Source organism: Podarcis liolepis (assembly GCF_965112155.1).
Source record: "Podarcis liolepis genome assembly, chromosome: 7".
NCBI classification, from domain to species: Eukaryota; Metazoa; Chordata; class Lepidosauria; order Squamata; family Lacertidae; genus Podarcis; species Podarcis liolepis.
This window is the reverse complement of record NC_139561.1, coordinates 85,861,069-85,885,089: the sequence shown is the minus strand read 5'-3', so window position 1 is coordinate 85,885,089 and position 24,021 is coordinate 85,861,069. Positions and strand designations below refer to the sequence as shown.

At 53.2% G+C, this 24,021-nt stretch overlaps 1 protein-coding gene across 2 annotated transcripts; it reads right to left on the bottom strand.

Moving 5' to 3' along the window:
- Positions 1 to 4,951: 4,951 nt before the first annotated feature.
- Positions 4,952 to 20,533, bottom strand: LOC310712682 (gap junction delta-2 protein-like). Of its 2 annotated transcripts, none has more exons than XM_083515976.1 (3): positions 20,077 to 20,533; positions 11,788 to 12,244; positions 4,952 to 5,942 (listed from the first exon to the last, which is right to left on the bottom strand). In XM_083515976.1, exons 1-3 carry the CDS (start codon positions 20,145 to 20,147, stop codon positions 5,580 to 5,582), a joined length of 891 nt encoding a protein of 296 aa, XP_083372102.1. In that variant the 5' UTR covers positions 20,148 to 20,533; the 3' UTR covers positions 4,952 to 5,579. The 2 variants fall into 2 exon arrangements, with proteins under 2 accessions (XP_083372102.1, XP_083372103.1); XM_083515977.1 differs by having other exon boundaries at positions 20,081 to 20,521.
- Positions 20,534 to 24,021: the final 3,488 nt, after the last annotated feature.

Here is a 24,021-nt window from a genome sequence, read left to right as displayed (position 1 = left end):
CTCTCTTGTCTTCCCCAGCCAGGATAAACCAAGGCTTCTCGCCCCGGTGGCTGTTGGGAGGCAGCGACGCTTCTGAACGCCAGTTGCGGGGAAATACAGGAGGGGGAAGAGCTCAGGTTTCCCACACACATTTGGCTGGGCGAGATGGACCGCTGGCCATAGCCAACGGACTCGTCTTATGTGAGGGATGATGGGAGTTGTAGTCAAGCAAATCTCTAGATGGCTGCAAGTTCTCCATCCTTGAACTAGGTCAGGGTTTCCCAAACTTTGGTCTCCCGGTGTTGTTGGACTACAACTCCCATCATCCCTAGCTAGCAGGGGTGATGGGAATTGTAGTCCAAAAACAGCCGGAGACCCAAGTTTGGGAAGCCCTGAACTAGGTAGAGACCAAACCACAAGCACAGCTTGTATGTTCTGAGTCCAATAGGTTCCCGAGGTGCAAAACCTGTGTCTAGACTGCCAGTTCAGGCTTGGTGCAGTATGTTTCTGAGCACAGTTCAGACCTTTAAAGCCCTAAACAGCCTTAGCCCTGTATGCCTGAAGGAGCATCTCCACCCCCATCGTTCTACCCGGACACTGAGGTCCAGCACCGAGGGCCTTCTGGCGGTTCCCTCACTGCAAGAAGCCAAGTTACAGGGAACCAGGCAGAGGGCCTTCTCGGTAATGGCGCTCGCCCTGTGGAACGCCCTCCCACCAGATGTCAAAGAGAACAACTACCAGCCTTTTAGAAGACATCTGAAAGCAGTCCTGTTTAGGGAAGCTTTTAATGTTTAATAGACGATTGTATTTTAATATGTTGAAAGCTGACCACAGTGGCTGGGGAAACCCAGCCTGATGGGCGGGGTATAAATAATAAATTATTATTATTATTATTATTATTATTATTATTATTATTATTATTAGGAGGGCTCCCATAATGGAACGATCTTCCATATAAATAGGCATACCCCTGCATATAGAAAGCTAGCATGCCATGGAGAAAGCTGACCTAGAACTCTTCCAGACATGAGTTGTCTGTGTGCAGGGATTTCTGTTTTGGTATGGAGGATCTCTATCTTCACTCTGAAGCAATTCAACCCGGTCATTTTTTAACTACTGAAAACTAGGCTTCAGGGTGACCAGCTGTGGTAGCAGATGGCTTTCATGTGCCCTTTGTAGCTGGGTAGAAAAATTTGGAGGGTGCACCATAGCTGCGAATGTTGGTTCTAGGGTGGGTGAGGTGGAATCAAAACTTAGCATATGTTTGCTAAGACTCCGGAGCACTGAGTTTGTGTCAGAACTAGGAAGCAGCATTGTGATACGATGCACAAGCCACTCTTTCAATGATACAGATTTAGCAGAAACGATAAGGTAGCTCCATCTAGATTTCTCCGCAATTTTCTGTTTTAGGATTAAATAACGTGGGTTAAACCACAGAGCCTAGGACTTGCTGATCAGAAGGTTGGCAGTTCAAATCCCCGTGACGGGGTGAGCTCCCGTTGCTCGGTCCCAGCTCCTGCCAACCTAGGAGTTCGAAAGCACGTCAAAGTGCAAGTAGATAAATAGGTACTGCTCCGGCGGGAAGGTGAACGGAGTTTCCGTGTGCTGCTCTGGTTCGCCAGAAGCGGCTTAGTCATGCTGGCCACATGACCCGGAAGCTGTACGCCGGCTCCCTCGGCCAGTAAAGCGAGATGAGCGTCGCAACCCTAGAGTCGTCTGTGACTGGACCTAATAGTCAGGGGTCCCTTTACCTTTACCTAATATGCATTAGAGGGCTGAGAGGAAGAGTTTTGACCAGTTGAAAACCACCAGTGAAGAAGTCTCTGCAGCTGGCATTGCCTTTCCACGGGGCTTCAGGATACAGCCTCTTCCTCTCTTTTCTGCAAACATTAAGATGGTTGGGGAGACATGCTACCCAGAGCCAGAGCCCAACATCACTGTGTGGACCACAGGTTCTTGCTTCCTCCCTGCTGCGTCAAAAGTGACCCTGGTGGTCCCAGCTCTCATCTTCCTCGCTCCCCATTGTTTTGTGGAACGGGGTACAAAAGTTCTGGGCTCCCTGATGGTAGCCCGCTTCCTAACCGGCTCTGTTCTTGTGCCTTAAGCAGCAGCAGCCTGACAAAGAGAAATTAAACCAGCTGCTAAAGCTTTTTCCAGCTTCAGGCGATGCTTCCTCGCCACCAGCCTTTGATTTCCGCACACAAGGTGGCTGTTTACAGGCCCAGGGCTGCTTCAAAAAGTTGGCATCCCTCTGCCCTCTCCACACCTGTCTCCCTCCTCTTTCTCTAACCAGGGAACCACTTTTTCTTCCTCTCTTATCTTCCTAGTGAATGGGAGGAGGATCGGCGGCAAAGCAGGGATGACACGTTGGCAGCTGTTAGAGCCCCGCCAGGCACAGGGCACTATTAATAGAGACATACATATGAATGAGATCTCACCTCATTCCCAGTGCAAATGAGCAGGCAAGGGGCAGGGAGAAGGCAAGGCGTCTGCTCCTCTGGCCGTCTCCATTCGACTCAGTCAAAAGCCTGCACAGACAAGGGTGGCCAGAGGCAAGAGAGGGCCAGGGCTGCCTTGGCAGATGTGCAGGAGAGGCAATTCCTGAAGTCCTGTGATGCTCTGCTCCCATGCCGATCCCCCCACAGCTGCAGGGACCCTCTTTCTCTCTGTCCCCCCTCTCGTGAATGCTTTGGTGATTTGCTTAGGGAGCACTGACTCGAGAGGTCCCTCTTGTGACCTTACCTAAGGTTAGTCCTGCCAGCAATGTCCAGACCACTGGAGAGAGCAGGCGAGGGAAGAGAACAGCTGGAAGAGATCTGGAAAGGACTAAGGATGTCAGCTGAGCGAGGGGGGCAGATACAGCAAAGAAACAACTGGTCAGATCTATCGTATTTTTCGCTCTATAAGACGCACCAGACCACAAGACGCACCTAGTTTTTGGAGGAGGAAAACAAGGAAAAAAATATTCTGAATCCCAGAAGCCAGAACAGCAAGAGGGATCGCTGCGCAGTGAAAGCAGCGATCCCTCTTGCTGTTCTGGCTTCTGGAATAGCTGCGCAGCCTGCATTCGCTCCATAAGACGCACACACATTTCCCCTTACTTTTTGGAGGGAAAAAGTGAGTCTTATAGAGCAAAAAATACGGTGTGTGTGTTTTTCAAATCCTGCGAGCAGATTCCCTTCTCCAGGTTGGGATTAAAGCGGAGGGGGGAGGGCAGAAGGCAGGGGAAGATGCTCTATTATATATAACCACCTCAGAGGGAAGGACACTAGTTCAACATTTTGCAGGCGGGAGATCTGAGAGATATTCCTCAGCATCCCCAGGTAGAGAGACTCCTTCCCTGAAACCCTGGCGTCCGTTCTGGCAGTCCTGAGCGAGATACCCTGACTCTGTGCCTTCACATTGGAGAGGGAGTTTCAGGATCAAAGGGCAAACATGGGTTGTGCCTGAGAGCCACCCCTAATTTCAACGCTGTGACCCACCTCGGGCAGACGGAGACATCCAGTTCTCCACTCTAGTAAGCTCCTTGTCTCCCTCTCTCTCTTTTTTGCCTGAACTCCTTTGCTCATCTGGTTGGGACACCAAAGAGGCTTAGATGGGGTTTAGGCTCTCTAAGTGCACCGCAGGGGGCAGAGGGGGGTCTGGGCGGAGGGGCTGCGCAAGAGCCGCTTAGGGGATGGGGACAACGGGAGGCCGGCGGTAGGAGGGACGGGGATTAGTAAACGAAGAGAAGGTTCCGTCTTTCCCCTTGCCCTTGGGAAGCAGGAGAGGGACTCAGGAAGCGCAACATCCGCCCTCCCCATAGCCTGTGGGGCAGGAAGGGACTCTGGTTCTCCCCGATCGCCTCGCAGGCCTCTTTTGCACCACGAGATCTTGGGCCTTCGCTCAGGCTAAGCCAGATGGTGCCCAGTTAACCCCCTTCTCCGCTTTAGACCTATTAGAGAGCAGATTAAGGGATGAGAGGCCGCTGCAGCTGACCGGGCTGGGAGGGGTCTGTGTACATGTGCGGGGAAGGAGAGGGGGGGAAGCCTCGCTTTGCTCTGCGTCTTGGGCCCAGGCAGTCAGAGACAAAACTACCACCCCCCACGCCGCTGCTCCAGAGGTGCCCACGGTCAGAGTGATGGAGGCAGGAGTTGGCAGGGGCTAGGACGAGGCACCTGCTGCTGTTTTGAGCAGGCGTTTTCCAACTCCGCTTTAACAGCAGCCTGATTTGCAGAAATCAAGCCAGTGCAAATTCATTTCTCGTGGCGAGACAGCGGAGGGAATCTTGCATCTTCAGTGGTACCTCGGGTTAAGTACCGTATTTTTGGCTCTCTTTTTCCCTTCTAAAAAGTAAGGGGAAATGTGTGTGCGTCTTATGGAGCAAATGCAGGCTGCGCAGCTATCACAGAAGCCAGAACAGCAAGAGGGATCGCTGCTTTCACTGCTGTTCTGGCTTCTGAGATTCAGAATATTTTTTGTCTTGTTTTCCTCCTCCAAAAACTAGGTGCGTCTTGTAGTCTTATAGAGTGAAAAATCTTGTGGTCTTATAGAGTGAAAAATACGGTACTTAATTCGTTCCGGAGGTCCGTTCTTAACCTGAAACTGTTCTTAACCTGAAGCATCACTTTAGCTAATGGGGCCTCCTGCTGCTGCTGCAGCATGATTTCTGAAGCAAAGTTCTTAACCCGAGGTACTATTTCTGGGTTAGCGGAGTCTGTAACCTGAAGCGCCTGTAACCCGAGGTAACACTGTACTTTGCTTCCACATGCCCGACTGCTTTTGAAAGCCCGGAAGAAGGTCGATTGAAAAACAAACAAAACTGCGGGGCCGCCCCACACGCCGCAGCTGGGACAGGACACAATGGTGATCTGGTCTTCTCCACATACCCTTGGGATTTATGCACAGACATCAACCTGACCCATCCATCCTCCCAACACCATCGCCACCGATTCCCCCCAGCACCAACAGAGAGGCTGCCAGGAAAAACAAATGAAGAAAATGGGGTTTTTTTATTGCATACCTTATCTTTTTTATATAAAATCACATTTGCTCGTTCTCTATTTACATCACGGCAGATGAGAGCGATCCGGTCGTGCATGAGGGAAAAGCCCCTCTCTCTGTCTTTCTGTTGTTGCTTCCTTTAAAAAATACACGCACGCAAGCAACGTCCCCCCCCACAAGCCTCCCCCACCCACCGCCGATTCATGCGTTTTTCATCACCAGTCCGTAAAAAGGAGTCGTAGGCACAAGTTTCCGCAAACCGCACCGTTTTGCTTGCACCATTAGTTAAGTGTAGAGAAGAGAAAATATTCGACGGGAGCCGGCGCATAGGAGGAAGGGGCACCAAGCCTCTTCCTCCATTTCCCTCCCCCTTGCTCCTGCCCCATGGCTCCTGAGGGGCTGGGTTTCCCCAATCAGCCCTTAAAGCGAACGTGAGGCCCCGTCCTCTGAAAGCGAGGCGGGTGTTTTGTTTTTGAAAGCACCCACTGAATATTGCATGGTTAACCTGGGAGGTATTGTGGTCAGGCCAGCAGGTGGCGTTTTCTCCTTGCTGCGTTGGCGACGTCAGGCCCGCCGAGGCCCCGATCCCCGCCCCAACCGAACCGGATCGGGAGCGCTCAGACGTAGGCGGACTCGCTCGACTGCGTCCGTCCGAGCGTAGGCACTTGGGCCAGCGAGGAGAGGTCCTTCTTCCGCACCTCACAGATGGATTTCCGCCTGGCCTGCACCCCTCGGATGGCGGTCTTGATCTTGCGCCAACCGAGGTGGTTGAGCTCGGCCAGGTTGAGGAGGACGCAGATCCCGCTCACGGCAAACATGAAGACGAGGAAGACAGTCTTCTCCGTGGGCCGCGACACGTAGCACTCCACCTCCTTGACGCACGGGTAGCGGTCGCACTCGAAAATGGCCGGCACGTTGAAGCCGTACAAGAAGTACTGTCCCGCCAGGAAGCCAATCTCCAAGGCATTGCGGAAAACCACCTAAAGCAGCGGGAGGGGAACAGGGTCAGGGGTTGGCAGAGAGAGGCCTCTACCTCCAGATGCTACTGAACTACAACTCCCATCATCCCTCACTGCTGGCTGCCCTGGCAGAGGACGATGGGAACCGGAGGACCAGCAACATCCGGGGAGCCACAGGTTCCCTTTCCTCTATACAGTGGTACCTTGGGTTAAGTACTTAATTTGTTCCAGAGGTCCATTCTTAACCTGAAACACCACTTTAGTTAATGGGATCTCCTGCTGCTCCTGCCGCACAATTTCTGTTCTCATCCTGAAGCAAAGTTTTCAACCCAAGGTAATATTTCTGGGTTAGCGGAGTCTGTAACCTGAAGCGTATGTAACCCGAGGTACCACTGTAGGCCCTTTGGCGATTATCCTCACACTCATTTTTTTGTTAATAATGACTCAGTGGCTTTGTACAGTGGTACCTCTGGTTAAGTACTTAATTCGTTCCGGAGGACCGTTCTCAACCTGAAACTGTTCTTAACTTGAAGCACCACCTTAGCTAATGGGGCCTCCTGCTGCCGCCGCCAGAGCCCGATTTCTGTTCTTATCCTAAAGCAAATTTCTTAACCTGAAGCACTATTTCTGTGTTAGCGGAGTGTGTAACCTGAAGCATATGTAACCTGAAGCGTATGTAACCCGAGGTACCACTGTATTTGCTCGATGCAAATCAGCAGGGGCCCGAAGCGGACAGGGTAAGGAACCTCCTAACTTTCCCCGTGGTATCTGTGCTGACCTTTCCTGCGATCTTAGCTTTCTGTCTCCTCCAGGTCCCCTTGGGAGAGATCCGCCTTGGGATCTATATGTGCTGAGAGCCAAGGAGCGACCATGGCGCCCTTGGATCTTCAGCTAGACCTGGAGAACCCTTCCCTACCCAAATATGCACTTCTTCCTGAATTTTCCATACCAAATGTCTCTCTCTCTCTGCGAGAGTGACAAGGCAAGGCTGCTCCCCCAGCAAGGACCCGCAAGGGCTTGGCTTTCAGCCGTGTGATAACTTTGCATCATCAGTTACAGATAGGTAGCCGTGTTGGTCTGCCATAGTCAAAATAAAAAAATTCCTTCCAGTAGACCTTAAAGACCAACTAAGTTAGTTCTTGGTATGAGCTTTCGTGTGCATGCACACTTCTTCAGATACACTTCTGTTTCAGTGTATCTGAAGAAGTGTTCATGCACACGAAAGCTCATACCAAGAACTAACTTAGTTGGTCTTTAAGGTGCTACTGGAAGGAATTTTTTTTATTTTGCATCATCAATCAGCAATATTGTTCCTCAGTTGCTGCCAGGGTCCCCATTGTTTGGATTTTTACTTTTTTGCACTGATTTGCTGCCTCATGTTTGGTGGAAGGTGTTAGCTCCTTTGTTCAAACTACAGCGAATAAAGAGTGAGAGGCGGAACGAGGGAGGGAGAAAAAGCAAGTCAGGCAAGTTGGGTGCTGCGAGCTGGAAGGGAAGTGACGCAGAAGCCTAAATCAGAGAACAGATGTTCCCATGCTGCTTCCCCCAAAAGTTCAGGCAAACCCTAGTCTGAGGAGGATTGAGCCCAACAGCTTCATTCAAGGGCACACCTCGGCCCCAATGAAATTTAGGAGGCCTGAACCGCATACAGGTGTCGCCAGGTGGAATCAGTACAGCTAGGGTCCCAGGCTCAGTTGTGAACCGTCTGCTGGATGATGGGAGTTGTAGCCCAACAACAACTGGAGATCTGAGTTTGAGAAACAGAGCCCTAGAGGGCACTGAGCAGGGTTGGGGGCCCAGAGCCCTAAAATGAAAAAAGATACCCTTTTAAGCCCAGCAGCAGAATTTGGATTTTTGAATGGACCAGCAGCTTCAGCTGGAGCTCTCCTTGGTCCTGCAACGTTCCTGTTTTCCGCTCCTGATTTTGACTTGGTCTTCTCCGCTGCCTGCTTTCAATATATCTGCCTGGCTTTGTGTAGGGGGGGACCCCCTCCCCACACGCCTGCCCCAAATCCAGAGGACGCCCGACACAGATCCAGCCCCAAATCAGTGTGGGGCAGGGCTAATCTTTACTTTAAAAACCAGATTTTCTCAAACTTGGGGTGTCCTCCTGTTTTCGAACTACAGTTCCCATCATCCTTGACCTCTCTGGTCTTGCTAGCTAGGGATTATGGGAATTATAGTCCAAAAACAGTGGGAGACCCAAATTTGAGAAACTCTGGTTTTTAGACTCTAATTTAAAAGACAATTGGGGGCGCTGTATCACCTTTCTTGCTCCCAGCAGGGAAGGCACTTGCGGGACGCTAATAATAATTGTAATAATAATAATATTTATTTATACCCCGTTCACCTGGCTGAGTTTCCCCAGCCACTCTGGGCGGCTCCCAATTGAGTGTTAAAAACAATATAGCATTAAATATAAAAATCTTCCCTAAACAGGGCTGCCTTCAGATGTCTTTTAAAAATAGGATAGCTGCTTATTTCCTTGACGTCTGACGGGAGGGCGTTCCACAGGGCGGGTGCCACTACCAAGAAGGCCCTTTGCCTGGTCCCCTGTAACCTCCCTTCTCGCAGGGAGGGAACCGCCAGAAGGCCCTCGGCGCTGGACCTCAGTGTCCAGACAGAACGATGGGGGTGGAGACGCTCCTTCAGGTATACAGGACTGAGGTCGCTAAATGGCAATCCCTGTTTGAAAAGCTGGTATCGCCGCATCAAGCTCATCAGTTTTGTTGAGTTGGTTAATTAGACTCAATCTAATTGGATTCTGAATAAATGGACAACTGACCGTTGCCGTTTTGAATTTCATTGCGTTGTTGTCTTCCTTAGCGAGTTGTGCACACCGCTGTCATGAATGGTGCTTTTTATAGGGCAAGGGGTATGGGAGATGAGGTTATGGAACCATGTGGGTGGCAGGGCCCCCCCTCCACAAAAAAAGCTTGGGAACCACTGCACTGGTACATTCCCTGCTGGGCACCCCACCCCCTGGCAGCCCAACTCACAGAGATTTGTGGCTGCTTCCACCCAATTGGGCTGCAGGCTGAAACCGCACCCTGGCTGAATCCGCCTGAATCATGCGGTGTGAGTGCCTACTCTTAGCTCTATCCTTGCTGCTAACAAGACCCCCCCCCCCGCCCCCATCCCGGAGAATCCAAACTGGTCATTGACAGGCCCCACCGGAGCCGGACAGCATGGGAGCTGTCTGGGGCACTGGAAAGACACATGGAAGATGGCTTGTGCTCGGAGATGGTTGGATTTCTCCAGGTGGTGCTGGCACAGCCTGAAGCCTCAGCGCCACTCCTGCCTGCTGCCAACACTGCCTCCCTTCTACGCTCGTTCTCGCCCCGCACGTCTATAAATAAAACAGATGGTCACCATGTTGCCGCCAGACCCTCGTGCCCTTTTCTCTCGCGTAGGCTGCTGGGAAGGAAGATCACAACGACGCTTAGAGTCCGGGCTGCACATTCTCTGCGCTTAGGAAAAGGATCTGCGTTCTGCAACCCGAATGCCGAAGTTTCCCTCTCTTCTTGTTCCTTTTGCATAAGGCTATATATATTTCTGCTGTTTCCAAGGAAGGGGGGAAACCCCTTTGTCCACCAATCCCTGGCTCACCCTTGGACAATTAGAAATCCTGCTCGTCACACCCAGCCAGATAGGCGGGGTATAAATATTACAATTATTAAATTACTATTAAAGGTAAAGGGACCCCTGACCATTAAGTCCAGTCATGACCAACTCTGGGGTTGTGGCGCTCATCTCGCTTAATTGGCCAAGGGAGCCGGCGTTCAGCTTCCGGGTCATGTGGTCAGCATGACTAAGTCGCTTCTGGCGAAGCAGAGCAGCGCATGGAAATGCCGTTTACCTTCCCGCTGAAGTGGTACCTATTTATCTACTTGCACTTTGATGTGCTTTCGAACTGCTAGGTTGGCAGGAGCAGGGACAGAACAACGGGAGCTCACTCCGTAACGGGGATTCGAACCGCCGACCTTCTGATCAGCAAGTCCTAGGCTCTGTGGTTTAACCCACAGCGCCACCCACATCCCAAATTACTATTATCTTCCGCCTAAAGTTGGAGCCAGGCAGTTTGCCCACATGCCTCAAAGCCTGTCTTCTCATAGAATTGTAGAGCTGCTAGGAAAGACCAGGGTCATCTAGTCCCACCCCCTGAAATGCAGGAATCGCAGCTAAATATTCCCTAATGGATAGCCGCCAGCCTCTGTTTAGAAACCTACGCGAAGCCGAGTCTGCCACCTTCCGAGGGTGTCTGTTCCACTGTCAAACGGCTCTAACCATCAGACAGTTCTACCATCAGAAAGTACTTCTTCATGTGGAGCATAGTTAAACTATGGAACTCACTGCCACCAGAGGCAGCGATGGCCACCAACCCGGGTGGCTCCAAAAGAGGACCAGACAAATTAATGGAGGAGAGGGCTACCAGTGGCCCCCAGTTCTGCCCTCGCAGCCGGAGGCAGCAATGTCTCTGAACAGCTGGGGACCACGGGAGGGGAGAGCTGCTGTTGCATCTGGCTGGCCGCTGCAAGAACAGGACATTGGACCAAACAGGCCACAGTGTGATGGCCTGGGATTCGGACTCAGAGTCTGAACCTGAGGAATCCCAGCCTGCACAGGATTCCCCGCCTCCAGAACCAGCTGAGCCAGGGCTGGGGCCTGAGCCTGAAGGGTCCTGACCTGTGCTGGATCCTCAGGTGCAGGCACCAGCTGAGTCTGCTCTGGCTCCTGAGGTGATGGAGGACCCATTGCCTGCAGGTGCTCCACTCTCAGCCCCATCAGGGGAAGGTGAGGTTGCCTCTGGGTCCAGTAACCCTCCAGCCTCTCCTGAGCTGCAGAGGCTCAGGGCAGTGAGGCGGAGGGAACTAAGTTCCCGCAGGAGGAGTGCTCGCCTCCAGGCCAGGAGAGGCGAGTCACCAGAGGATGGGGGCCGCCCTATGCCTCGGGGCAGATAAAAGCCAGCCAGCCCCAGTCCCAGGTTGCGGGAGCAACATTGTTGGTAGCCTGTTCCTGCCTGAACCCTGTCCTGCTCTTCTGCCAGAGGTCCTGACCCCACCCGACTCCCTTCCTTGGACCCAGCTACATCTTTGACGGACAGCCTCCATACCGCACCATTGACATCGGACTGGACTCGGACCTTGCCTCTCAGTTAGCCCCGGGACCATCACACACAGGCTCCTCCGATGTCGTTCTGTCTGCCAGAATGTTCCAGTCTTTGCCAAGCGGGTGGGGGCCCTTAAACTACAATGCCCATGAGGCCCCGTCAGCTCGGTGTTCCTCCAACGAGGGCGCTGGGTTGCTGAAAGCTGCACTACAGCCACGCAACACCCGGCCGGGAGTGGGGGGGATGAATGCATCTCAAAGCAGTGATCACAGAATCATAGAGTTGGAAGGGCCCCCCGAAGATCATCCAGTCCAACCCCCTGCAACACTGTCCCTTGCGGGGATCAAACCTGCAACTTTCGTGCCCAATGGATGACATCTAGAGCCAGCCTGAGGTAACCAGGCCTATGCACACCTTCATGTGAATATTGTTTTAACACTGACGTTGGGGACCGTCTCTGCTATTGCACTAGACTGGCGCAGGGGGCATGGGGTGGCACACAGAATTCTGCCTGCCAGCTAAGGGGATAGACGGCTGGGCGCATTTTGCCGGATTGTGCGAGGCTATGATGCAACAACCTAGAATAGCATTGGCCTCACTTGCCGCCGCACCACGCGACGGGCTCATGCACAGCTCCTCCCTGCAACCTCTCGGCCTTTTCACGAGCTGTTGAGCGAGTCCCCAGCCCCCCCCCAATCTTAGGGAGGGGTTGGGCATGCAGCAAGCAAAGGGGAGCCCTCTAGCACCCCGACTGACCTGGATGATGTAGAAGCGGGAGATGCCCTCCTGTCGCTTGACCTTGGAGCTCTTGGGGGGGCGCATGGGGGCGCTGGGGATCTCCTTCACCTCCAGGCAGTCGGGTTCCTCCTTGGAGGAGCCGTCCGGGTTCTGCACCAGGATGCCGTTGACGTTCTTCACCTTCCTGCCGTCCTTCTCCAGCAGCGGGTAGAGGAAGGAGTAGCGGCGGTCCCTCTGCTTGGCCGACTGGTGCACTGAGTAGGTGATGAAGCAGAGGCTGGGCGTGCAGACCAGGATGATCTGGAACACCCAGTAGCGGATGTGCGAGATGGGGAAGGCCTTGTCGTAGCAGGCCTGGTTGCACCCGGGCTGCAGGGTATTGCACATGAACATGGTCTGCTCATCCTCGTAAACCGTCTCTCCCACGATGGCCACAATCAGGATGCGGAAGATCACCACCACTGTCAGCAGGATCCTGGCGAGATGGCAAGAGAGGAGAGCAGAGGGAGATATTAAGGGAGACTGTGGATGGCCACTGTGACCACATAACACAGGTCCTAAAGTATCTACATTGGCTCCCAGTTTCCGAGCACTATTCAAAGTGTTGGTGCTGACCTTTAAAGCCCTAAAAGGTAAAGGTAAAGGGACCCCTGACCGTTAGGTCCAGTTGTGGCCGACTCTGGGGTTGCGGCACTCATCTTGCTTTATTGGCCAAGGGAGCCAGCGTACAGCTTCCGGGTCATGTGGCCAGCATGACTAAGCCGCTGCTGGTGAACCAGAGCAGCGCACGGAAACGCCTTTTACCTTTCTGCCAGAGCGGTACCTATTTATCTACTTGCACTTTGATGTGCTTTCGAACTGCTAGGTTGGCACGCGCTGGGACCGAGCAATGGGAGCTCACCCCGTCGCAGGGATTCGAACCGCCGACCTTCTGATCAGCAAGTCCTAGGCTCTGTGGTTTAACCCACAGCGCCACCCGCGTCCCTACAGTGCCACCCACGTCCCTAAATAGCCTCAAAGGCACAGTATACCTGAAGGAGCATCTCCACCCACATCATTCAGTCTGGACACTGGGGTCCAGCTCCAAGGGCCTTTTGGGAGTTCCCTCACTGCGAGAAGTGAAGCTACAGGGAACCAGGCAGAGGGCCTTCCCAGTGGTGGCGCCCGCCCTGTGGAATGCCCTCCCTTAAGATGTCAAGGAAATAAACAACTATCTGACTTTTAGAAGACACACACACAAAATGCTGAAAGAGATCCTCTGAGATTATAGCTGCATAAGTGCCACACATCTCAAGAATAAGGTCCCCCTCTCCAGTACAGTCATACCTTGGATCCCAAACGCCTTGCGAGTCAAATGTTTTGGCTCCCGAATGCCGCAAACCCAGAAGTGAGTGTTCCGATTTGCGAACGTTCTTTGGAACCTGAATGTCTGGCGGGGCTTCCGATTGGCTGCAGGAGGTTCTTGCAGCCAATTAGAAGCCACGCTTTGGTTTTTGAATGTTTTGGAAGTCGAACAGGCTTCCGGAACGGATTCCGTTTCACTTCTGAGGTACCAGTGGATAGATAGATGCAGATAGATAGATAGTGGGAGCTATGGTTTAACCCTCACAGGACTGTAATTCCCAGCACCCTTTAGCAAACTACATTTCCCAGGATTCTTTGGGGAAAGTCTTAAATTTATGGAGCCAGGGAGTTGGGGGCTTCCTCGGAGCACCTCTTGGGAAACAGCTGAGATGCTGGATGAAAGCAGAAGGGCTTCCAAGAGCCCCAATCCACTGCAAGTTAAGAGGAATCGCCAGTGTGGTGTAGTGGTTAAGAGCGGTAGTCTCGTAATCTGGTGAACCAGGTTCGCTTCCCCGCTCCTCCACATGCAGCTGCTGGGTGACCTTAGGCCAGTCACACTTCTCTGAAGTCTCTCAGCCCCACTCACCTCACAGAGTGTTTGTTGTGGGGGAGGAAGGGAAAGGAGAATGTTAGCCACTTTGAGACTCCTTAGGGTAGTGATAAAGCAGGGTATCAAATCCAAACTCCTCCTCCTCTTCTTCTTCCTCCGCAAATGAATTCAGATTTCATTGCACGGGCAAAGAAAGCTGAAAGCAACATTGCGGGTGCAGTCTAATACCCATTTACCTGAGAGCCAGTGGGGCTTAACTTTTGAGTGGACGTATATAGGACTGCACTGTCAGGTGTGCACACAGTAGAGACAGTTTGAGAGACTATATACCCAGGAGAGCTTCAAGGGCACGAGGGAGACTTGGGTTTCTGCAGCGACGCAAAATCTAGCAAGTGAGTCAATTTGCGCACTTCAGAGGAGGGGAGGAGGGGGAGAACAGAAGTTGCTTTTCGCCAACTCCGCAGTTCCCATCAAAGCTGCAATATCGAGGAGGGGGAGAAGGGAGGGTGAAATTAAACCTAAGGACAGGACGCAGAGTTTTTTGCCAGTAGCACTGGTAAGGAAGATGAATGAGAAAGCGCTGGGATTTGGCACAGAGAAGGATCGGAGAGCAAAAGCAAAATGGTGAGAGGGAGATTACATTCTGAGAGGGTAGGAAGGTGGATCAGAGACTATTTGGGCAGCCCGGGTAGCTGGATTTTGTGGCTCGCAGTCCGGCAGGAGCAGAGCGATGCTCACAGTTCAGACCGTCTGTCCAGAGGATCCTAAGAATAGTAGAATTGGAAGAGATGTCGTTGTTGTTTAGTCGTGTCCAACTCTTCGTGACCCCTGGACCAGAGCACGCCAGGCACTCCTGTCTTCCACTGCCTCCCGCAGTTTGGTCAAACTCTTGCTGGTAGCTTCGAGAACACTGTCCAACCATCTCGTCCTCTGTCGTCCCCTTCTCCTTGTGCCCTCCATCTTTCTCAGCATCAGGGTCTTTTCCAGGGAGTCTTCTCTTCTCATGAGGTGGCCAGAGTATTGAAGACTCAGCTTCAGGATCTGTCCTTCCAGTGAGCACTCAGGGCTGATTTCCTTCAGAATGGAGAGGTTTGATCTTCTTGCAGTCCATGGGACTCTCAAGAGTCTCCTCCAGCCACCAGAATTCAAAAGCATCAATTCTTCGGTGATCAGCCTTCTTTATGGTCCAGCTCTCACTTCCATACATCACTACTGGGAAAACCATAGCTTTAACTATACGGACCTTTCTTGTGCAAAGCAGATGAAGGGAGGTCCCTGCCCCAAGGAGCTTACAATTTAGAATGCAACACAGGATGATTCCCCCTCCCCCCAAAAAGGAGATTCTGACTAAACATCAGGAAAAACTTTCTGACAGTAAGAGATGTTCGACCGTGGAACGGTCTCCCTCGGAAGGTTTGGACTCTGCTTGGAGGTTTTTAAGCAGAGGTTGGATGGCCGTCTGCCATGGATGCTTTAGCTGAGATTCCTGCATTTCAGGGGGTTGGACTAGATGACCCTCGGGGTCCCTTCCAACTCTACAATTCTCTGATTCACAGGTTCGTACCCTTTTCCAAAGGGTACTTCCTTGGATCTTGCGGTTCCACTGCTAGGCAAACCTAAGTTGCTGCAACATTGGCATCAGGATGAAGGTGCAGTTACGTCCATGGAAAAGTTTGCCTTCTCCCATTTACAAAATACACAAATAAAACGTGACAACACAGATTTCATCCATTCATTCAAAGATTTGTCCTACTGGGTTTCAGGGTGGTGTAGGATCCATCTGTATCGTTGCTCGGGGAGAGAGCAGCTGCTTTGAATGCAGAAGGGTCCAGGTTCATTCTCCAGATAGGAGAAGACTCTGGCCTAAAAGCCTGGAGAGCAACTGCCAGTCAGTGTAGACAGTATTCAGCTAGATGGGCCCAGTGGCCTTACTCAGTCTAAGGCAGCTTTCAATGTTCCTATGTAATGCAGTGAAGCACAATGATTAAAAATAAGACTAAGCCTTGGACCATTTAAACTGCCTGGGCGAACCGTGCAATTGTAGGCAAGTTCTCTTTTGGGAGGCCTTTGTATCCCATGAACCTGCGTGCACAAGAACAGCACTGCTCCTGTCTGATATTTACATCCGAGAAAGGGTTCTGCCCCAGAAGCTATTTCCTGGGCCCAGTGGCGTAGCGTGGGTTGTCAGCACCCGGGGCAAGGCAAGTAATTTGCGCTCCCTAACCCGTGGATTTGCGCCCCCTAACCCTAACCCCCAGATGTTGCGCCCAGTGCGGCCGGCCCCCCCCTGCACCCCCCACGCTACGCCACTGCCTGGGCCAGCATGCCTCTGAGCACATGCAAAGTGTCTCTGTCTCAAGACAGTTCTACCAATTCTTGTCCATTTACCAAAACCAGCAGTATGACTTACAGGCAGGATGGAGGTCCGATCTCTCTCCTTCTTTCAGAAATGGTGCACCCCTGCTTCTAAGATTTAAGCCTTGGGTAATTTGTGTCTCCTCTAAGAATGGGGAGGGGAGGTCTTCATAGGTTAGGACCGGAAACGGCAAGGGGTGCACAAATGTTGAGGCGCATAGCCTAGGCTGGCAAGGTCCAAACACATCTCGGTAGGCTGCGTTTAAGGACACAGGATTCTGTGTTTGTTTCCCTTTCCCACCTATCTACTCCTATTTCTAGTTTTCATTTCGCACTGGGAATTTGTTGCGTGGGCTGGATCCTGCGCGTGCATCTGAGTCCTGGCTCTTGTGTGCTAACAATCTGAAGTTTTGATTGAAAGACCTCTTGGTCTGAACTGAGGAAGGAAAGGGAAAAAACTCAGTTTTGGGCACACCCAACCACATCTTTTTTTTGGGGGGGTCATTTAGCCTTCTCAGCTTGCTTGTCTTATAAAGGCAACGTCTGGCAAGAGTAGCAGTTTGCTAAAATGCCCCCCTACACACACACACAGAGAGAGAGAGAGAGAGAGAGAGAGAGAGAGAGAGAGAGCGCACCAAGAGAGAATGAGTTTGATGGGCCAGAGTTTCCACAGATAACCATTACCGGTATATTGTTTTCCCACCAACCTGGCACCCTCCAGATCTTTTGGACTACAAATCCCATCAGCCCCAGCCGGTGCCAGAAGCTGTAGTCCAAAATATCTGGATGGTACCAGGTCCACGAGGGTGGCTAAAATTATCAAAAAGCAAACCTTGGTCAAGCCCTGCTCACATGGTGCTGATTGCGCCAAGGTTGTAGGTTTGATCCCCATAAGAGACAGCTGCATATTCCTGCATTGCAGAGAGTTGGGCTAGACGATCCTTCCGGGTCCCTTCAGATTCTGTGATGCCATGATTCATCACTCACAACAAAAATATTTGCAAAGGAAGCTGCTGAGCGACAACATACTAAAAAAGTTCAAATGGATTTGTTTGAGAGGTAATGTTTTCTTTTCTGCTACTGTTGAATGAGCTCAGCAAAGGTAGAAAGACTGTGTTGTCGCCACCAGCTGCTGTTGCGAACAAATGCTCATTGCACTTGTGTTTATTTGGGCTTTGCACAGAAAGGTCACAGGCAGGACCTCTCATATTTAGCGACCTTCTGACCCCGCCATTGACATTTCTTCCCCTTCTCCTCCATATAGGTATTATAGACCACTTTTTCAGAAAGATGGGTTTGCAGGCACCGCTTCAAGATGGGAAGAGGCTGGGTTATGCAGGCTGTTAGGAAGAAGGCTTCATTCCACAGGAAAAGAGCAGAAGATGTGAAGGGACGAAAAGCACCGGGACATCAAATCTTGTGTGTGATTTTGTGTGTGAGGAATGAAGAGAGCAAAAGGGAGACAAGAAAATTTAAAGGCCAAAGAAAACCAAAAGCAGAAGTTTAAACTGTATAGGTGGTTGAAGGGACAATTCTCTGGGACGTCCCGGTGGCCTCTTCTGCATCATCTTGGGTTGGTTGCCCTTGGAGACGGGATGCTGAGATGGATGGACCACTTATCTGAGCCAGTCTCCTGGGTGCTGAAGAAAGGATGTGTTGCCCTTTCTTCTTTCACCTCCCTGTTTATGCTTCATCTCAGCACTCCCCACCCCCGCACACCTCCTAATTCCTGTTAATTACATCCTCCACCCACCCACCCACACAGTCCCCACTGCCCACCTGCCTGGCTCACTCTTCCCCACCTCTCATTATATACTTATTTCTGTTGCATTTATATCCCCCACCTTTTTCCTCCAAGGAGCTCAGGGTGGCCTCCATCCTCTTTCATCCCCACAACAACCCTGTGAGGTAGGTTAGGCTGAGAGCAAGTGACTGGCCCCCAAGGTCACACCCAGCGATATCTGTGCGAGTGGGGATTCGAACCCTGGTCTCCCGGGCCGAAGTCCAGCACTCTAACCACGACACCACACTGGCTCTCAGTGTGTAGCCTTTGCTTACAAAGATGCTTGAGTGGGCTGAGCTTCTGCCCATGCTGCCCTCCCCAAACCATGGGCTGCCTCTCTTGTGAGATGCCTCTCCCCATGCAATTAGTTCTGGTGGCACTGCCGCCCCCAATAAGAAGGGAGAGAAAGGGTGATGGAGAGAGGGTCAAAGAAGACAGCAGTGGAGGGAAGTGGTCAGATTAGGGAGACACAGTGGCTTCATGAGGCCACCCCAAATATCCCTTAAAACAGAGGGGGGCAACCTTTGTCCCTCCAGCCCCACCTAGCAGGAGTGACCAGGGGGGGGTGTAGTCCTGCAGGACCTGGCAGGCCCCCGGAGTTATTGGAAGGAGGCGATTATTAGCCTGCCAGAAACCTGTTGTCTCTCTATTCTTTCACACGTGCTTTCTTTCCTTTTTTTCTTTTTTTGGCCAGTCCCCATTTACAGAGTCTGTGTATTGTTTGGTTTCTCAAAAGATAAACCTGTCTGAGGGGTAGCCCTCTGATGGAGCATCCTAGAGGTGGCTGGGAAGCGGTTCGTTGCAGCTGCTTTGCTGCGGGTCGCAAACACTCTGCACATGCCCATTGACCTTTTGCCTACCTTTCTGTCCATCCCCACATACACCTCTGTGGGTCTATAGTTCCAGTCACACCTGCCTCTCCCACCCTCTCTTTCTGCTGCATCTCCCGCTGCTGTGGGAACTTATAGATTGCAGTCTCCTTGGATCAGGGACCTGTCTGGGCACCCTGTAAATTACCCACAGGTGTGATGCTGTGTCACATTATGCCTCGGGCAGTGCCATGTCTCAGGTCCAACAGCCCTTGGTTCAAGTCGAAAGAACCCACCTGCCCATCATTTTCCTCCCTGGCGGGAAGGGATAAGATTTCCAGATTTGGCAAACGCCATACCCATAGGTAGGAACTTCTTCTCTTCTGCTCTGCCAAGCACTAGAGAAGGCCAGGCTGCCAAGCGGATACATTTTGCCTTGATGTGCTTGTCTGCCCTTCAAGAATTACTCCACCAGCCTTTCCTAACTCTGCAAGCCACTCTGGTAACAATTTTAACAATCTTCCAGACGGCTGGCTGGGTGATTCTGTTTTAGATCGTATGTTTGGCACAAGCTTTCCAATACAGAGGGGAAGAATGTCTGCACCTCTGGAAAAGGGCTGTAGCTCAAGGGTTGGACGCCTGTTTGGCATGCAGGTTCAATCCCCCGGCATCTCCGTGCGTGAAGCCCTAGAGAGCCGCTGCCAAAGTGTGTAGGCAATATTGAACTAGATGGACCCGACTCGCTGCATAGCTCTGACTTTAATACACATACGGCCCACCCGGCATCTGAGAGAAGGAGCTATTAAGTCTGGGGGAAGCCTGTGCGAAGCCTTTCCGGCGCTGCAGGGTTCTTCGGAGACCCGGCGGTGGGGAATCCCTGCGCCGCTTGCCCCGGGCAGGACCGCGCGCTGGAAGGGAAGGGGACCCAGCGGCGAGGAAGCGCAGAGAGCATCCTTCCGGCTCCGGCAAGCCGCACCAGCTCTCCGGGTTCCCCTTGCAGAAGGGGGAACCTGACGCGGCGCTTCTACCCTCCGCGTAAAAACGCACCAGCCGGACTCTCGCCAAGCCAAGGACTCCTGAAGGGGGCTTCCCAGACCAGATCCCTTCCTCGGGGAGAACGACCCGGGGACGCCAGGCCCAGCTGGGCACCCAGGGAGGCGAAGCAGCAGCAGCTGTGGTTCAACCCCTGCAGCTTCTGTCTTTGCCCCGAGGCCCCTACAATGGCCAGCCGCCCCTGCCGGACATGCCCCCCGCCTTGGCTGTGCAGAAGCCCGCCAGAGACCCTCCCTCTGGGACTCAGGCGTCCGGGCTCCCAGCCCTAACCGAGCCACCTTCCCAACTTTACGCGCGGGGCAGATCCTGCCGGGTCGTCCGTTCTTCCCTGCGCTCGCTCGCTCGCTCTCCTTGCCCCGCCGGTCTCGCCAAGCGACTGGTCCTCTTGGCGGCTCGCCCTCTCTCTCTCTCACCTGCCTATCATGGTGGAATGCTGTTGCACCGCAGCCTCCAGCAGCCTTTCCAAAATGGTCCACTCTCCCATCGCTCCGGGCTGCACGGGTCTCCCCGCATCCGAGGGCTCCGCCGAGGGATGGTCGCCGCCGCCGCTGCCGCCCGCCTAGTCCGCCGAGTCCTGCCCGCGATCGCCCTGCTCACAGCCGGCCCGCCGCCGTCGCCATCAGCTGCGCGCAGCGGCGCCCCGCCTGGCGCAGGAGGAGCGGGCTGCGGGGGCATCCGGAGCAGCAGGGCGACGAGGAGGACGCGGAGAGCAAGAGGAGGAAGAGGCCGCCGTCGCCACCGTCTCCCCCGGTGCCCTGCTGCTGCTCATGCTGCCACCGGGAACCGGGGACCGGGGGAGCCTCTCTCGCGCTCTCTCCGCGGCGCGCCGCGCTCGGCTCCGTCTCCTGGCGCCACCTGGGCGCGCGTGTCAAGGGCGGAGAGGCGGATTAAGCGCCGGGCGGGCGGGCGGGCGCGCGGGAGGGAGGGAGGGAGGCAAGCAGGGACGAGGGCGCGCGGAGGGGAGGGAGGGAGGGAGGGAGGGGTGGTGGGTGGTGCGCGCCCCACCACCACCACCAGGGAGGAGGAAGAAACTGCCCACCGCCAGGGCTGCGCAAGCAGCAAGTCCCTGGTGAGGTCGGAGCAGGAAGAGGACTCTGCGGGAGGCGACGCCTCGATCCTGCAGCCCCGGCTCCGGGAAGACCACGCCGGACGCGGGCGCGCGCTGGGGTGGCCCGGCGCCAAGCTGCCGCTCCAGGGGGTCCGGGGAAGGGCGAGCTGCTTAGGGGGGTGGGGTGGGGTGGGGGTCTCGTGCATGCTGCTGGGGCGGGACCTCGTGGGTGGAAGGCGATTTGCAGAGGGGGGGGAGCGGGAGGTGGCTCCCCAGCCGGGGCAACTCACGGAGCAAGAGAATGGTGAATATTGCGAATCTATAGTGAGTAGGAACGGCTCTCTCTCACGAGCTGTATATGCGCGCACGCAGGCGATAGGGGAACCGTATCCAACTTGTGCGTTGGTTACGCACGGTGTAATTTCGAATTCCTCGCTGTTCCTACGGCTATTGCAACTCCTTGGCAGTCCAAGGCCCGTGCAGGGGGGGCCTGGGGGGCGCCTGCCCTCACGAATGAACCACGGCTGTGTTTTGGTGATTGCATCCCGCCCTGGGGGCCCCATTGTGAAGGGCAGGTAATAAACTGGAAGCACAATAATGACCAGCCTCCGTTTTAAAAAGAGAGAAAGTTTGCTGTAGCGCAGATGCGAGGCGAAAGGTCCAGGCGATGGAAACTCCCTCTTCCACCCACCCCCTCCGCCCCACTTTAAATATTTTAAGTCGCGCGCGCCCCCACCCCACCCCCAAGCCTATTTCTGCGGGTGTCCACTACACTATTATGATTAGTGTAGGAATGTTGTGGCGTGCATTCAATGGCACGCGCTGCGATTGCTGCGAGCGCGCGCCCACACGTGCACGCACACCTTGCAGTGTTTCCGCTGCATTCATTGCTGCAGTCTATTAACAGACACAAACGCAGGGAGAGATGGACGGAGAGCTCACAGTGTTCTTGCCGGGTGGTTAGGGAAGCGCCCCACCACCACCGCCGCCCAGATAATGGGGAGTTGCAGGATTTCTGCACGGGGGGGGGGGGCGGAGGCGGAAGCGTATTGCACACACACAACACACACACACGTGTTGCAGTATTGAGAGGGTGAGAGAATTGCGGTGTGTCCGAGACACTGCTGTTGCAAGATCTCCCCCCAGCCCACCCCCACTCCACTCTGTGCACACAGACACCAGGGATTTCGCTTTGGGCCACTCCATGAAACCAGCGTCCCCGCGGCTCCAGGACTCGATCCTGTCCCGATCGCGGTGCGTGGCTTAATTACAGGAGAGGAGAAAGTGGATTCTGCAGCCACCTTTTTCTCTGTCTCTGTGTGCGCAAGAAAACCCTCCTCTTCTGCCCATTGTGCCAAGGTCCAGTGTCCCTCCTCTGCGGCTACTCATTCTCCCTCCCTTTTATTTTTTTAATATTTTATTAGATTTGTTTACCACCCTTCATCCAAAGACGACAGCTGGGATAGCTCAGTCAGTAGAGCAGGAGACTCTACATCTCAGAGTCCCGGGTTCAAGAGTCCTGGGTTCAAGGTCTTTTCCAACTCTATTCGGTGATCACAGGGCGCTTCACAACATAAAATATTGCCTCCCCTGGATCTGATCCTGGCCCGAAGGCTGTTGCAATGGGCTAAGTCTGGCATTCTCCAGGGTTTGATTTGAGCAGGGCTCTAGGACCAGTTTTCTAAGCCCAGGACATCCACCTCTCATGTCAGATCCGGGGTGCCAGAGATCGGTCACACTTTGCCGTGACCAAGCTCCCGAGCTTGGCAGGATAGGGAGCAGGCAGGTAGGAACTGGCTTCTTTCTCAAGGCCTGGGGTCTCTCCATAGGAAGGAGATTTTGCGGAGCTCCGCTCCCACCCCCAAGGTGTCACCAGAGAAAGAGCCATTAATGAAAGGCTCCCATTTACTGCTCTTGCAGTGAAGGCAAAACCTGACTTCCGTCCCTGAGATTCTCCCGCAGGTTCTTCACTGGCAAGGATCTCTTGCATAGCAAGGGAAGAGGAACGTGCAAAGTTATTTTGTACTTTGTACATGCTCCGAAAGCACATAAATACATTGCAACGACTGCCAGACAGGTGGCTCCTAAAGGGAAAGGTACCCCTGACCGTTAGGTCCAGTCGCGGACGACTCGGGTTTCACGCTCATCTCGCTCTATAGGCCGAGGGAGCTGGCGTTTGTCCGCAGACAGCTTCCGGGTCATGTGGCCAGCATGACTAAGCCACTTCTGGCAAACCAGAGCAGCACACAGAAACGCCGTTTACCTTCCCGCCGGAGTGGTACCTATTTATCTACTTGCACTTCGACGTGCTTTCCAACTGCTAGGTTGGCAGGAGCAGGGACAGAACAACGGGAGCTCACCCCGTCATGGGGATTCGAACCGCCAACCTTCCAATCGGCAAGTCCTAGGCTCTGTGGCTTAGACCACAGCGCCACCCGCATCCCATGTAGGTGGCTCCTAGTGTAATCCAATTATTGTTCTTCCAAGTGGAATTGGAATTGACTTTCCACAATCTGAGGAGCATTAAACTTTTTCTGTACGTGTGACAGCCCTGGAGATATTTGAAGGTGGCTGTCATAGCTCCTCTCACTCTCCTCTTTTCCAGGCTAAACATACCCAACTTCCTCAACTGTTCCTGATAAGATTCTTTGGAGTAATAGTACCGCTCTATTCTGCCTTGGTCAGACCACACTTGGAGTACTGTTCTGGGCACCACAATTTAAGAAGGATGTCGACAAGCTGGAAGGTGGGCAACCAAGATGATCAAGGGTCTGGAAACCAAGCCTGATGAGGAACAGTTGAAGGAGTTGAATATGTTTAGTCTGGAAAAGAGGAGACTGAGAGGACATAGGGTAGCCATCTTCAAATAGCTCAAGGGATGTCACATGGAAGATGGAGCAAGATTGTTTTCTCCTGCTCTGGAGGGTAGGACTCAAACTAATGAATTCAAGTTATGAAAAAGGAGATCTTGCAAACGACCACAACTTTATATGGCAATAATGACTTTTTCAGACAACCTTCAGCCCAAACATGCATTTGGAAACCCACTTTTTAATTTTGCACTATGCATTTGTGTTGGGGGCCTTCCTGCAGTTGTTGGGCTCCCTCAGCTGCAGGCAGCCTGGCCAGTGGTGAAGGATGATGGGAGTTGTAGTCCAACAACATCTGGAGGGCAGGTGCCAAGAATGCAGTCTTTTTGGCTGGGCAAGAACCATACCCACAGCTCCACCTGGTGGCAGAATGGAGAATTGCACACATCATTAGGAGCAGAAGTTTTCTGCCAGTTGCATTCTTGGCTCAGATGTTTTGG